The sequence below is a fragment of the Squalius cephalus genome (assembly GCF_949319135.1).
Source record: "Squalius cephalus genome assembly, chromosome: 21".
Taxonomy (NCBI): domain Eukaryota; kingdom Metazoa; phylum Chordata; class Actinopteri; order Cypriniformes; family Leuciscidae; genus Squalius; species Squalius cephalus.
The window spans coordinates 23,371,305-23,388,578 of NC_137142.1; the positions used below are offsets into that span (position 1 = coordinate 23,371,305).

The 17,274-nt window shown below is 38.3% G+C and overlaps 1 protein-coding gene across 1 annotated transcript in view; it reads left to right on the top strand.

The window, feature by feature from the left end:
* prim2 (DNA primase subunit 2) overlaps window positions 1–17,274 on the top strand; it is a 76,739-nt gene that overhangs the window by 29,133 nt on the left and 30,332 nt on the right. Inside the window, exons 8-10 of the mRNA XM_079855986.1 lie at window positions 11,731–11,798; window positions 13,812–13,884; window positions 14,671–14,856. Of these exons, the coding sequence (XP_079712112.1) occupies window positions 11,731–11,798; window positions 13,812–13,884; window positions 14,671–14,856 (327 nt within the window). The remainder of the gene's footprint in view (window positions 1–11,730; window positions 11,799–13,811; window positions 13,885–14,670; window positions 14,857–17,274) is intronic.

Below are 17,274 nucleotides of genomic sequence, written 5' to 3' on the forward strand. Positions count from 1 at the left end.
GCCATGGAGGACAGAGATGAGACATTACTGGGAGTGTCTCATTAAATGAGCATGAAATTGAAAGCTGCTTCCCATCTGACAAAGAGTTTGCACTGAGCTTTTATCTCCAATGATATGTGGTTTGGATTTCACTTGATAATACAAAAGCACAAAATGATTGTTTTATAGAGTTTGTATGTTCAGTCGATTTGATTTTCAGAAGTGTCAGAATTGCCCAGAAAAGGCAAAAATAAATAAATAAATAACGGAGTACTTTTCTGGCTGTTTAATGATATTTGTCAAATTCTGGCTTTTGGAATAATATTAAGTCACCCATTACTGATAAGGATTTTTTTTTACTGGTCCTGCCAACATTTGCAGTGTCCCCACTAGAGATGAAACGGTATGAACATTTCATATCACCATTATATTGACTAAAATGATCACGGATATCAATATCATGGTATTGTTAAAATGTGCTGGAAATTTTCAAAAAGTACTGAATACTGATACACTCACTGAAATCATTTCACCAAGTTTTATGTCGCAAATCAACAACAACAAATAAAATTAGCAACACTATGGATTTTTTGTTTGCATAAACATTAAAATAACATTAACAGCAATGGACGAATTTTAAACAAACAAATATATTGGATGGTAGACTTGCAACAACATGTTAGGGTACTGCATGCTCTTAAAGTTTTGACAAAAAAAGTTTTTTAAAATGATAAACCTCACATTTAATTTTTAATTTTTTTTAAATAAATAGAATCACTTAAAATGATAGGCATTTTATCTGCTAGCATAAACAATTGTACATAGGCTACCATTTTATCCGAAATGTTGAGATTTGTAGAATTTCATATACTGTTTAGAATTTACTAAAAATATTTGGTCTGATTTTCGCATTGGTCTGAACAAAAATGGCAGACAAGCTGAATGAAAATGTAAATCCACTCTCCGACAGTAGGGAGTAACCCCAGAGTGCAGTCTGGACGATGGGGCGGGGCGACACTTTTAGGCGGAGCGACACGTGTCGCTCCGCCCACACCTGATTTTATTGGTTTATAATACAGCAATCTAATTGCATGCGCATTCCTTTATGTACGAGTCTATGGTAGGAGTTTATGAATGATCTACGACTACGACGCTGTTTGGCCATACTACAGAAATATTAAGTGATGATAACCATGGGGATTTCCGATTTCAGTAGCCTAATGATCAATTGGATAATATTTTGCTGAATTTACGAATCATGTTAGATGAAGTTACTGTCAAAATGTATTCGTATAGCGCTCAATTCACATCGTCTCAAAGCAGCTTTACAAAAAATCATATTGTAAGCTTTAGGCTAATATTGAGCAGTTTTAGGGCTAGGCAATATCACGAAATATGTAGCTGATAAATTACTGTTTGAAATTTAGATAGCCTACTCTTATATTTATTAATTTACCCTGCAGGTAAGTCAGTGCCACTTTTAGTGAGCAATGATCATGACAGCATGAAATTACTGGCATATAGGCTATCAAAGGAGAGATCATTTCTATAGGCTGATATAGGCTAGACAATATTTTTCCGCATGTCATGCAGGGCTCCGGAATTTCAAATCATTCGTAAATGCTTCTTCGTTTTTCCATTAGGATCAGTGAATAAACACAAACTCGGGATTTTACACAAATTATGATAATTCACTGTATTTCAGTAAAACATCGGATAAATCCGAAAGTTTGTTTTATTTTATTTTAAAGCAAAACCACAGTGACAAATAAGACAATAATAGGCTAGCCTACCAAATAGTATACAAGCCCAGATCGATATAATAAATCTGTTTTAGTAAATACATATTTATTTATTTATTTATTTTCACATTTCAGCACTACACGGTTTTAATTCTATTGTAGCCAACGCACAAAACCCAATGGCCTGATGTCACAGTAACAGATAGTCGAATTGTAGCCTACGGTCGACACTTATAGAAAACATGAATCTTTAAAACTATAACATAGGGATTTTACAGAACCAACAGGCCCGCATTTTATTAACAAAGAAACGTGAGTTTGCCATTAAACATTTTATTTGCACTGTAGCCTACCAAATAACGCACGCATTGGACAACATCTCGCTAAAAAAATGACAACAAAAAACGGTCGTGCTTTAAAAATTAAAATCAGCTGCTTTTACATTCTTACAGTGAATTATCATCCTTTGGGTAAAATCCCGAGTTTGTAAAACATCTCCTTGAAGTAGGCCTGCGTTCGTTTTTAAACAATAACTTCATCCATTCTGTTTCTTAAGTACAATAAAACATTAGCCAATAGATCTTAACTAAAATTACCATAGTAAACCGACAACATATAGCCTACGATTAAAGTTAGCATTTAATATTTCTTTAATACGGCCAAATCATTCATAAAATCGTACTTAAAGGAATGCGCATGCTCAGACCTGAATCGTCTACACTAATAAGATTGCTGTATTATAAACCAATTAAATTGGGTGTGGGCGGAGCGACACGTGTCGCCCCGCCTAAAAGTGTCGCCCCGCCCCATCGTCCAGACTGCACTCTGGGGTACTACACAGTAGGTGGCACTTATGGAACTGCAGAAATAGAGCTGTTTCCCTGGTAACCTCTGCGAACAAAGCATCGCTTATAAACACTACTCTTAGGCATTACACTGAGAGAGAATGAAAAGTGAAGTGACGTGAAGGCCAAGGATGACAGCCCATACTCGGAGTTTGTCCTCTGCATTTAACCCATCCAAGTTAGTGCACACAAGGAGTATCGAGTAGTGAACACACACACTCGGAGCAATTGGGAGTTAGGTGCCTTGCTCAAGGGTAACTCAGTCGTGTTAAACCAAGTAAATGAAAAAATTGTGGTTTTGCATTACCAGTAACACTCAAAAAAAAAATTGAAGAGGATCAGATCAAAACTGTAGGAGGAGTTTGTTAAAGTACAACATCAGGAAATGGCAAAAACTGCCCAAAATCTGAGAGGAAGTTCAAAATAGCTGACTTCCTGTTGTGTTTAGGGCTACGCGCCAAGAGACTTTTTTGTAGGTATTGGGTCTTTACATGTATGTACCAAATTTCATACCTGTACGTGAAACCAGGAGCCGGGGCAAAATATAGGGGCAATAAGTAAGCCATTTTGCCCCACCCAATTTTGAAAACCACATCACACGTAAATTTTCACCACATCTGAAGCGTGTGCAAAGTTTCATGATTTTTCGAGCACGTTTTGTATTTGCCACACTTCCTGCTACCAGCAGGTGGCGCTATTGCTATAACCATAATGAGCATGGTCATGTGTTCAGGACAGGACTCTTATCAAACATGTGAAGTTTGGGGCAGATTGAAAAATGTATGGCTGAGTTACTGCAGGCTGTCTGTGGTTGCCTAGCAACATCGGAACTGCAAGCAACATTATTATTGAACTTATCTGATCATGCATATATCACCAAAAGGCTGAAATTGGGTGAACGTTTGTCAGGCCGCCGAGGGCACACCCTTCGACGAAAACTCAAGATCTTCGCAATTTAACGTCGCAAAGGCCTTCAGATTACACTCACCAAATTTGAAGAGGATCAGATCAAAACTGTAGGAGGAGTTCGTTAAAGTACAACATCAGGAAATTACGAAAAATGCCCAAAATCTAGGAGGAAGTTCAAAATAGCTCACTTCCTGTTGTGTTTAGGGCTATGCTCCAAGAGACTTTTTTGTAGGTATTGGGTCATTACATGTATGTACCAAATTTCATACCTGTGCGTGAAACCAGGAGCCGGGGCAAAATGTGGGGGCAATAATTTACCGAATTTGCCCCACCCAATTTTGAAAACCATATCACACGTAAATTTTCACCACTTCTGAAGCGTGTGCAAAGTTTCATGAGTTTTCGAGCATGTTTAGGCCCTCTAAAAAGCGATTCACTTTGGAGAAGAATAATAATAATAATTAAAGCTGCAAGCAGCGATGAAAAGGGCCCTCGCACCCCTGCCACCGCCACCCGGCACCTTTAGGAAAGGCCTTAAGATTACACTCACCAAATTTGAAGAGGATCAGATCAAAACTGTAGGAGTTTGTTAAAGTACAACATCAGGAAATGGCAAAAACTGCCCAAAATCTGACAGGAAGTTCAAAATAACTGACTTCCTGTTGTGTTTAGGGCTATGCTCCAAGAGACTTTTTTGTAGGTATTGGGTCTTTACATGTGTGTACCAAATTTCATACCTGTACGTGAAACGTCGAGCCGGGGCAAAATGTAGGGGCAATAAGTAAGCCATTTTGCCCCACCCAATTTTTAAAACCACATCACACGTAAATTGTCACCACTTCTGAAGCGTGTGCAAAGTTTCATGATTTTTCGAGCACGTTTTGTATTTGCCACACTTCCTGCTACCAGCAGGTGGTGCTATTGCTATAATCATAATGAGCATTGGCATGTGTTCAGGACAGGACTCTTATCAAACATGTGAAGTTTGTGGCAGATTGAAAATTGTATGCCTGAGTTACTGCAGGCTGTCTGTGGTTGCCTAGCAACATCAGAACTGCAAGCAACATTAATATTGAACTTATCTGATCATGCATATATCACCAAAAGGCCGAAATTGGGTGAACTAGTGCAAAAAATGCCCGTGCAAAATCAGTTTTTGTGTGTGTTTTTAGTAATTGTTGGTTTGGTGTGTGCTCATTGTTACAATTACACAGCAAAAGTTCAGTGACATTTTTATTTGTGCATGGTAAAAAGCACACAGTGAACTCCGAGAAAACGCTATGCTTGAGCAAACAGTTTGTGAATAGGCAACTACAAATGATGCCCGTGAAAGAGACTGTGAACGCATTGAATAGGATATGTTTAGTTGGTGAATAGCATAGGCTACTATTACACAGTAGCGACAACGTTAAGCGCACCAGAATGAAATATAATATTCAGAAGTAAACACTAACAGCATAGCTGACTTACAGATTCAGTTTACATCCACAAATGAATAAGCACCTCGATTCAGGGAGCAGTGCAAAGTGCCCGTGCAAAATCAGTTTTTGTGAGCTGATCGCCGTCAAAAAAGTTCAGGAGATATTTCTTGCGATGGCAATATGATCAAAAATAACTTTATATTGATTCAATGGATTAATAGCATTTAAAAAAAAAAAAAAAAAAGTCATGAATTTATTGCATTTTTGGGAAAAAATAATCCGTTTTTATAATAAATCTTAAAAAATTCAAATCCAGATTTTGATTTTCAATGTTGTTATAACCTAAAGATGCTATGTGAAAGTTTGAAACAGAAAATAGTGGTTTTCACACATTTAGTGGTTATCTCACATTCGAGAGATATGCGAATAACACACAGACAGACAGACGGACGTTTCTGTAATTTATAGATAGATGGATTTATCACGTTCGGGAACCAAACTATAATATTCAGAAGTAAACAGTGTAGCTGACTGAGTGTTTATGTCAGAATGTTTATTTTTAAACCACAGCCTTCTTGGGGCTTCTTTGACCGATACAACTCTCTAATGTCAGAATGTTTATTTTTAAACCACAACCTTCTAAAAATGATATATTTAACGATATCTTTTGCATTTCTCATCCAAACAATGTCAAACTTGGCACTGCACTTACTCGTGCCCGTGGCAAGACACCTGTCGAGTTTGAAATCAATCGGACTAACGGTTCGAGAGATATGCGAGGAACAGACACACACACACACAGACAGACAGACAGACAGACGTTCCTGTAATTTATAGATAGATGTTTGTCAGGCCGCCGAGGGCACACCCTTCGACGAAAACTCTAGATCTTCGCAATTTAACGTCACAAAGGCCTTAAGATTACACTCACCAAATTTGAAGAGTATCAGATCAAATCTGTAGGAGGAGTTCGTTAAAGTACAACATCAGGAAATTACGAAAAATGCCCAAAATCCAGGAGGAAGTTCAAAATAGCTCACTTCCTGTTGTGTTTAGGGCTATGCTCCAAGAGACTTTTCTGTAGGTATTGGGTCATTACATGTATGTACCAAATTTCATACCTGTACGTGAAACCAGGAGCCGGGGCAAAATGTGGGGGCAATAATTTACCGAATTTGCCCCCCACAATTCTGAAAACCATATCACACGTAAATTTTCACCACTTCTGAAGCGTGTGCAAAGTTTCATGAGTTTTCGAGCATGTTTAGGCCCTCTAAAAAGCGATTCACTTTGGAGAAGAAGAATAATAATTAAAGCTGCAAGCAGCGATGAAAAGGGCCCTCGCACCCCTGCCACCGCCACCCGGCACCTTTAGGAAAGGCCTTAAGATTACACTCACCAAATTTGAAGAGGATCAGATCAAAACTGTAGGAGGAGTTTGTTAAAGTACAACATCAGGAAATGGCAAAAACTGCCCAAAATCTGACAGGAAGTTCAAAATAACTGACTTCCTGTTGTGTTTAGGGCTATTCTCCAAGAGACTTTTTTGTAGGTATTGGGTCTTTACATGTGTGTACCAAATTTCATACCTGTACGTGAAACGTCGAGCCGGGGCAAAATGTAGGGGCAATAAGTAAGCCATTTTGCCCCACCCAATTTTTAAAACCACATCACACGTAAATTGTCACCACTTCTGAAGCGTGTGCAAAGTTTCATGATTTTTCGAGCACGTTTTGTATTTGCCACACTTCCTGCTACCAGCAGGTGGCGCTATTGCTATAATCATAATGAGCATTGGCATGTGTTCAGGACAGGACTCTTATCAAACATGTGAAGTTTGGGGCAAATTGAAAATTGTATGCCTGAGTTACTGCAGGCTGTCTGTGGTTGCCTAGCAACATCAGAACTGCAAGCAACATTAATATTGAACTTATCTGATCATGCATATATCACCAAAAGGCCGAAATTGGGTGAACTAGTGCAAAAAATGCCCGTGCAAAATCAGTTTTTGTGTGTGTTTTTAGTAATTGTTGGTTTGGTGTGTGCTCATTGTTACAATTACACAGCAAAAGTTCAGTGACATTTTTATTTGTGCATGGTAAAAAGCACACAGTGAACTCCGAGAAAACGCTATGCTTGAGCAAACAGTTTGTGAATAGGCAACTACAAATGATGCCCGTGAAAGAGACTGTGAACGCATTGAATAGGATATGTTTAGTTGGTGAATAGCATAGGCTACTATTACACAGTAGCGACAACGTTAAGCGCACCAGAATGAAATATAATATTCAGAAGTAAACACTAACAGCATAGCTGACTTACAGATTCAGTTTACATCCACAAATGAATAAGCACCTCGATTCAGGGAGCAGTGCAAAGTGCCCGTGCAAAATCAGTTTTTGTGAGCTGATCGCCGTCAAAAAAGTTCAGGAGATATTTCTTGCGATGGCAATATGATCAAAAATAACTTTATATTGATTCAATGGATTAATAGCATTTTGAAAAAAAAAAAAAAAAGTCATGAATTTATTGCATTTTTGGGAAAAAATAATCCGTTTTTATAATAAATCTTAAAAAATTCAAATCCAGATTTTGATTTTCAATGTTGTTATAACCTAAAGATGCTATGTGAAAGTTTGAAACAGAAAATAGTGGTTTTCACACATTTAGTGGTTATCTCACATTCGAGAGATATGCGAATAACACACAGACAGACAGACGGACGTTTCTGTAATTTATAGATAGATGGATTTATCACGTTCGGGAACCAAACTATAATATTCAGAAGTAAACAGTGTAGCTGACTGAGTGTTTATGTCAGAATGTTTATTTTTAAACCACAACCTTCTTGGGGCTTCTTTGACCGATACAACTCTCTAATGTCAGAATGTTTATTTTTAAACCACAACCTTCTAAAAATGATATATTTAACGATATCTTTTGCATTTCTCATCCAAACAATGTCAAACTTGGCACTGCACTTACTCGTGCCCGTGGCAAGACACCTGTCGAGTTTGAAATCAATCGGACTAACGGTTTGAGAGATATGCGAGGAACAGACACACACACACACAGACAGACAGACAGACAGACGTTCCTGTAATTTATAGATAGATGTTTGTCAGGCCGCCGAGGGCACACCCTTCGACGAAAACTCTAGATCTTCGCAATTTAACGTCACAAAGGCCTTAAGATTACACTCACCAAATTTGAAGAGGATCAGATCAAATCTGTAGGAGGAGTTCGTTAAAGTACAACATCAGGAAATTATGAAAAATGCCCAAAATCTAGGAGGAAGTTCAAAATAGCTGACTTCCTGTTGTGTTTAGGGCTATGCTCCAAGAGACTTTTCTGTAGGTATTGGGTCATTACATGTATGTACCAAATTTCATACCTGTACGTGAAACCAGGAGCCGGGGCAAAATGTGGGGGCAATAATTTACCGAATTTGCCCCCCCCAATTCTGAAAACCATATCACACGTAAATTTTCACCACTTCTGAAGCGTGTGCAAAGTTTCATGAGTTTTCGAGCATGTTTAGGCCCTCTAAAAAGCGATTCACTTTGGAGAAGAAGAATAATAATAAACGGAGCAAAAACAATAGGGTCCTCTCACCATCGGTGCTCGGGCCCTAATAAACGGAGCAAAAACAATAGGGTCCTCTCACCATCGGTGCTCGGGCCCTAATTAAAGCTGCAAGCAGCGATGAAAAGGGCCCTCGCACCCCTGCCACCGCCACCCGGCACCTTTAGGAAAGGCCTTAAGATTACACTCACCAAATTTGAAGAGGATCAGATCAAAACTGTAGGAGTTTGTTAAAGTACAACATCAGGAAATGGCAAAAACTGCCCAAAATCTGACAGGAAGTTCAAAATAACTGACTTCCTGTTGTGTTTAGGGCTATGCTCCAAGAGACTTTTTTGTAGGTATTGGGTCTTTACATGTGTGTACCAAATTTCATACCTGTACGTGAAACGTCGAGCCGGGGCAAAATGTAGGGGCAATAAGTAAGCCATTTTGCCCCACCCAATTTTTAAAACCACATCACACGTAAATTGTCACCACTTCTGAAGCGTGTGCAAAGTTTCATGATTTTTCGAGCACGTTTTGTATTTGCCACACTTCCTGCTACCAGCAGGTGGTGCTATTGCTATAATCATAATGAGCATTGGCATGTGTTCAGGACAGGACTCTTATCAAACATGTGAAGTTTGTGGCAGATTGAAAATTGTATGCCTGAGTTACTGCAGGCTGTCTGTGGTTGCCTAGCAACATCAGAACTGCAAGCAACATTAATATTGAACTTATCTGATCATGCATATATCACCAAAAGGCCGAAATTGGGTGAACTAGTGCAAAAAATGCCCGTGCAAAATCAGTTTTTGTGTGTGTTTTTAGTAATTGTTGGTTTGGTGTGTGCTCATTGTTACAATTACACAGCAAAAGTTCAGTGACATTTTTATTTGTGCATGGTAAAAAGCACACAGTGAACTCCGAGAAAACGCTATGCTTGAGCAAACAGTTTGTGAATAGGCAACTACAAATGATGCCCGTGAAAGAGACTGTGAACGCATTGAATAGGATATGTTTAGTTGGTGAATAGCATAGGCTACTATTACACAGTAGCGACAACGTTAAGCGCACCAGAATGAAATATAATATTCAGAAGTAAACACTAACAGCATAGCTGACTTACAGATTCAGTTTACATCCACAAATGAATAAGCACCTCGATTCAGGGAGCAGTGCAAAGTGCCCGTGCAAAATCAGTTTTTGTGAGCTGATCGCCGTCAAAAAAGTTCAGGAGATATTTCTTGCGATGGCAATATGATCAAAAATAACTTTATATTGATTCAATGGATTAATAGCATTTAAAAAAAAAAAAAAAAAGTCATGAATTTATTGCATTTTTGGGAAAAAATAATCCGTTTTTATAATAAATCTTAAAAAATTCAAATCCAGATTTTGATTTTCAATGTTGTTATAACCTAAAGATGCTATGTGAAAGTTTGAAACAGAAAATAGTGGTTTTCACACATTTAGTGGTTATCTCACATTCGAGAGATATGCGAATAACACACAGACAGACAGACGGACGTTTCTGTAATTTATAGATAGATGGATTTATCACGTTCGGGAACCAAACTATAATATTCAGAAGTAAACAGTGTAGCTGACTGAGTGTTTATGTCAGAATGTTTATTTTTAAACCACAGCCTTCTTGGGGCTTCTTTGACCGATACAACTCTCTAATGTCAGAATGTTTATTTTTAAACCACAACCTTCTAAAAATGATATATTTAACGATATCTTTTGCATTTCTCATCCAAACAATGTCAAACTTGGCACTGCACTTACTCGTGCCCGTGGCAAGACACCTGTCGAGTTTGAAATCAATCGGACTAACGGTTCGAGAGATATGCGAGGAACAGACACACACACACACAGACAGACAGACAGACAGACGTTCCTGTAATTTATAGATAGATGTTTGTCAGGCCGCCGAGGGCACACCCTTCGACGAAAACTCTAGATCTTCGCAATTTAACGTCACAAAGGCCTTAAGATTACACTCACCAAATTTGAAGAGTATCAGATCAAATCTGTAGGAGGAGTTCGTTAAAGTACAACATCAGGAAATTACGAAAAATGCCCAAAATCCAGGAGGAAGTTCAAAATAGCTCACTTCCTGTTGTGTTTAGGGCTATGCTCCAAGAGACTTTTCTGTAGGTATTGGGTCATTACATGTATGTACCAAATTTCATACCTGTACGTGAAACCAGGAGCCGGGGCAAAATGTGGGGGCAATAATTTACCGAATTTGCCCCCCCCAATTCTGAAAACCATATCACACGTAAATTTTCACCACTTCTGAAGCGTGTGCAAAGTTTCATGAGTTTTCGAGCATGTTTAGGCCCTCTAAAAAGCGATTCACTTTGGAGAAGAAGAATAATAATAAACGGAGCAAAAACAATAGGGTCCTCTCACCATCGGTGCTCGGGCCCTAATAATAAACGGAGCAAAAACAATAGGGTCCTCTCACCATCGGTGCTCGGGCCCTAAAAATGGTCAAGCTACTTTTATTGGCCTACTTGATAAGGATTACCCACATGACCGTTCTGAAAACCCTGGCACAAGTCTTGGCACTCTTTATTTGAGCTTTTTTTTCGTCGTCTTTTTTTTCTACACTGCTGAGCTTTCATCCTTTTTATTCCTCTAAATCCATGAATGTCGTCATTTGATACATTTGTTTTAATGAAACAGTGTTGTGGAGTTGGATGGTGGATGATTTAGTTTTAAAGGTTGTGTGTCTGTGGTCATTGGACTGGAACATTTGCTGCCTACGCTGCAGTTTCACTGCAGTCTCGATAGCTTGATCATCCTCAGACCTCCACGTCTCTTCATCATTGTCTCCGTTTTGCTTCAGTTAACCGATATCCTGCCACTTTAGCGGCGAAGTTGATTTATGATCTTGTGGTAGACATGTTTAAAAACATTATTTACTGGAAAAAAACAACAACAAAAAAACCCTGAGATTTGTTTTGACACAATTTCAACTACTTAAGAAGACTTTTTCACTTTTTTCTTTTGTGTTCATTTGGTTTGGAAGTAATTATTATTATTTTTGTATCTTTTGGGCATCCAAAAGTCTTTCTGTCCATTGGGTACTTTTTATTACCCTAGGAATATTATGTGTTATGCTGTTTGGATAAATTCATAGTTCATGCTCCAGTTATTGACTTGTTTTTTTTTTTTTACTTTACTGCATTGCTGTAAAATTACTTTAAACTCTGACCCTTAATTTATTTTTAATTATATATTTTTTTCTTGTAGATGACTGCACGGTCCTTGCCAGCGGTACAGTCTGATGAACGACTCCAGCCTCTTTTGAGCCACCTCAGGTAATTGACGTCATTAGAAAATGTTCATCACTTCTTACATAAAACTATATTCTTTATGGCATTGTGATTAATACAGCTGCTACAATTTAAGGCAGTAACTTTGCACACATCCACATGGGGCTTTCCTTTTTTGTTTCTTTGAAAAATAATTTCATTGAAAACATTCACACAGTTGTTTTTCAATTTCCTTGGCCTACTGAGGACAGATCAAACGGCCCACTCGAGGCCAGCCGGCACCCAAAGTGACTCCAACTGCTTTTCTTTATCTCTTGCTCGTTTCTATTCAGTCTATTTCATTAATGGTCTTGGTACAGTCCCATTATGATGCACCAAGTGTTTTCCTCAAGTGAACCTGGGCTTGCATTTTGGCTGCAGCCAAGCGGGGATACCAATGTAGATAAATACTGGGCCTCTCCGTCATTGGCCACGTCGCCTGCACGGGCAACCGTGTCCCTCCACTTGCTCGCATGAAAGGAAACAATGGCAGCATTCCCAGCAGTCAATTCATTTGCTTTTTGATGGACTCTGAATGAGAGCATTTAATTGGATGTGTCTTTAGAGGCGACAGTTGTGGCTGCGGAGGATTGGCTAGTAGACTCTTTTACTTTATGTCAGCACTGGGCAGGCCAGATAAGAGGGTGTGAAGGGCCGGCATGGAGCTGAACAGTGAAGGAATGTGCAAAGAGCAGGACCTGGAAATGCTTAATTATTCGTACCATCACACACAGCCTCAGTGGATGAGGCACTGTTTGGTAGGACCAGCCTTTGGTTCCTAGCCACTGTCCCCTTTGGCTTTTGGCTTGCTTAGATGGGGACACTTAATATTCAACAATATTATTGATCTGCCTGCATTGACACCATTATATGAGAACTGAACTGAGCTGGATGACATCACTGTTTTCTCCAGAGCAGCTATATATGTATATGTATGTATGTATGTATGTATGTATGTATGTGTATATATATATATATATATATATATATATATATTCTACATTGGAATTCAACCAAGCCATGTAATATAAATATATAAATATATATATGTATATATATGAACTAAATAACTTTTTACAACAAAAATGAACCATCTCTGAATTTACTTAAGCTGGACTATGATGCTATTTTCTTTTAGATTTTACACCAGGTACAGCAGAAACAAACTTTTAACTAACTTATAACTATTTTTGTCCCCAGTATTAAGATAAATACTACTGTTCATAAGTGGTGTTAAGATTGGTGGTAAGATTATTATTTACTTATTTTTAAGTCTCTCGCTTACCAAAGCTGCCTTTATGCCGTCCAAATACAGTAAAACAGTAATACTGTGAAATATTGTTGCAATTTTGTCAACACTACATTTGGTTTTAAATAGAGGATCTTAAATGTGTTGGGAATACAAATGTCTAGTAATTTTTCTCCTGTATTATGAAAGTGAGATGAGGGCATCTCAAAAAAAATTGCATCATTCAAATTATATGAAATTTGTTTCAGTGGTTTAAAATTTTGCTTGCCTAAAAAACCCTACTACAGTGTGTTCACATTTTTTGTGTATAAAAATATATGTTCCTTTAACAAAGTTGCCTCCAACTAAAGTCGGGGACTCTCTTAACCACTGTAAGGCCGATTATGAATGTAATTTGATACTTACGACTGATCGTGCCCAAACACATCGAGTCAGAGACAGTTGCGTTCAGTCGGTTTAAAATCTGTTCAAGTCATTGAAAAAAGTCTGTAAGTGTGTTCAGTTCAGTCTTAGAATATTTTCAGCAAGTCGTTATGTGTGTCCCCGCCCCGGCATCAGTTTTATATCATTGTTAAGCAGGCGTCAGGTCTGCATCTTGCAGAATCTGTATTGTTTCAAGGTATGTCTTTTGCAGTGCAGTGTTTTATGTTCCTTCACCAGAAAACAGGAATCCATTTGAATAATGCGCGTGTTAGTCAGTTTTCTAATCTGACCTTGTGATTTCCACTGTGATTGGCTCTCTTCATTTGTTCCCTTATTCTTTGTTGTAGCCATGCCTATTTGGGTCAGGACTATAGCATTCAGAAGAACATTGGGAAAATTTCTCTGGAGCAGATTGATTCAGTAAGTACTTAAGTTATTGACAAAGTTGCATTATTTCTCTAAATGTATTTCTCTATCTGTATATATGCATGTATATGTATGCAAAGCAATATTTAGCAAAATTGTGATGCATAAAATGTATTTGGTCTCAGTAGCCTGTACCGCTGTTTGCTTTATATTTGGCACTTGAGACTTGTGCTCAAGTTAAAGTTTTCCTTTTCTGGAATTCTCAAGTTACTAGGACATTGAGCATGTCCTACTTTAGTGGTTGGAGTGCATGTGCACAGATGTTTCTAAGGAAGAGAGCTGTCTGTGGAAAGATCTGCTCTGTGTGTGTGTGTTTCTGTATTGTTGATGTCATCTCAGGGCCAGTTGCTGTTCCAATTAAGTGGCTCATCAGCACATGCAAATTTTGTCCTTCATTTTTTGCTTTTACTTGAACATTATCGGATGCATTGAAATCTCTTGTAATCAAAGCCTTTGCATTAAATCAAAGGCGTTTTTAATCAGTGCCTCTGTTTTGAATCCTCATATCAGTATTTTACCACATCCTAACCAGGTTCGATAAAGCTATTCCATGTAAATGTGAGTTTTTTTGTCCTAATCATTTGTGACACATAATTGTACATTTACAATTTCTTTTGATTGACTGTGATTGTGTCATGGTCGTTTCGTGTTCACAGTGGACTTGTGATCTCTGTGTTTGTTGTATTTTAGGTGATTGATTGCTGTCTGCATATTAAAATTGGCAAATTTATAAAATGAGCCATTTGCAATAACCACTCTTCTTTTCTTCACTTCCACCAGCTCTCGGGCAAGTCCTTTCCTCTGTGTATGAGGCATCTCCACAAGGCACTGAAAGAAAACCACCACCTGCGGCACGGTGGACGCATGCAGTACGGCCTCTTCCTCAAGGGCATTGGTCTTACTCTAGAACAGACCTTGCAGTTCTGGAGGTCAGAGTTTGGCAAAGGGAAAGTTGATGCAGACAAGGTAACTCTTCAACTTCAGCTCGCACTTCTTCACATTGTCCTGGTTTTCCGCTGGCTTTCGTCCCCTGACAGTTACTTTAGTTGAATATTTTTTTGTTTGTAGCAATTCTTTGGTATTGCACTTTTGATTCTGCTGATGTCATTCTCTTCTTCATCCCTCAATAACTCTTAAGAGGGTCACTCAAATGAACGAGAGAAGATATTAGAAGGCCAAGTTATTCAGCTCCCCTATTCTGATGCTGGAGATAATTTGCCACCCTTCCGTCGTGTCTTTAATTACAATTCTAGAGGAACATGCCAGATCGTATTTTTTGCGCATGGTACATTAAACAAGAAAATTACACTCCCAATCTTAAACCGATGTTTCCCTCCTCCCTGTGCTCTGAAAATGAATGCTTATTCCCTACTGATGCTCAATCAAGGAGAAACAAATGAATTTCATGTCCTTACCTGAGAATGGCTGCCCTTTCGGGCAAGGTTTTGATGCAATCATCAGTCTCATGAGAGCTCACTCAATACCGGCTCAGAATCACTTATTACTAGGGCTGCACGATATATCGTTTTAGAATCGATATCGCGATGTGCATCCGCAATTGTCACATCGCTGGATGTGCTATGTCAAAAGTAGGGATCGTAGTTGATCCGTACAGACCAGAAAAGCATGTGATTTTGAAACATTCTAGTGCGAAAAGATGCAAAAGAAAACTCAATTTGGAACTTGAGTGCTGTTTTCTGTGGGCATGCACAGACAGAACATGAACACAGAATTCCGTTCTCTTCCATATCTATTGTGCTTGAACGGACACATACCAGCACAATTATGTCCAAATGCCTGTCTTGGTGAGTATCCTCATAAACAGTCGCTTATGGCTTACGTGAACGTAAACAATTGAGAAAGAAAACCGATGTGTGTCATTATATTGGATCTGTGCATTTTGTCTTAAAGTGACAGTAGCCTAATATTCCTGCTGCTGTCTGTCATTAATGTTAATCATACAACAAAATACAAAGAGAAAATCCTTTTTGTAACTTTAACAAAGATTAATTATACTTAATGTATACAGTGAAGACTATGCTGTGTTAATATACATTATTCAATTTCTGTACCTGAATACTGTTAAACGTACCTGAAAAAAATAAAGCACTGTTTATGTTATTTGTATCTTTGTTCTATTGTATTTATCTTTACTTTATCTTCACTTTAAGAGTTTATGCACGGATTCAAAATACTCTTACACATGCGTTACCTTTCTGAACTATCTACTTTCCAGAACTGACTGTATTTAACTGAATACTCGCCAAGACGGTAATTATGACATAATTTTGTGTGTATTTGACCGTTTAAGCGTAGTAAACCACTCATTTTGGCACTTGCGATCTGTTTAAGAGGCAGTCTAATGTGGGTATGCACCGCTTATATAGATCAGTTGTGCGCATGCTTTTTGTGTGAGCACGAAACCCCTGGGAATTAGTAAAATTGTGTGCAATACAAGCACTATTTAACCAGAGCAAATGAGACAAGTGAGAGGGTGTGTGTTATTTCGCCGTCAGAGAGAAAAGAGCGAGAATGCGCTGCTGACGTTATTGCCTGCACCTCTGGCCAGAGGTGTAAAGTCCAGGGGTCAGAAAGTAAAAGTCCTGCCACATGTTTATTCCACCCATGAACTCAGACAGCTGATTTCACTAATTAGTTCTATCTCCTGGCTGAAAAACTGTGCTAATTAGCAAATCCAGGTGATTGGAACAAAATACTGAGGAGGACTTTTGCTTCCTGAACCTGGACTTTACACCTCTGCCTCTGGCAACAAAACAGGGAGACTCCGTCCGGTCACCAGTCTGGGGCGTTCATGCAGAAAATCATCCGATTCCGGTCCCTGGCATATCTGTCATATAAAGCGACCAATCGTGTCTTGTTAGAAGACTTGGATTAAACCGGTTCACTCCACCTAACACTTAAGGTGAATTTTTTTAAGCCTTATGATATTCTTAGGAAAATGACAGTTAAGTCATTTATAAATATATACATTTATAAATATATATAGTTATAAAAATAGAAGGGTTTATGTATTTTTTTCTAACCTAAAGAAACCAAGTAAGGGTTATTTTCTGCAACACTCTTTTAAGTTTATGGGAAACCTAAGGGCGATATTTAGGGAAAATTTCCAAAAAACTGCTTTGTACAAACGGGCAATGAACTTTTCATATTGGCAAACTGATCAACTTGGTCTTCACTGGTCCTTGTTCTGTATGGACATAAGGTGTTCAGTTTATTTGTGCAGGTCTTAAAAGGTCTGTAAATTTGCTTTGATTGTTTGTGAACATTTTAATATTATGGTTCTTGTTTCTTATTTATTCTCATCTGAGAACAAGGAATATCTTACTGTTCCTGTTATCGAGCTGATGAAATGCTTACCATTGA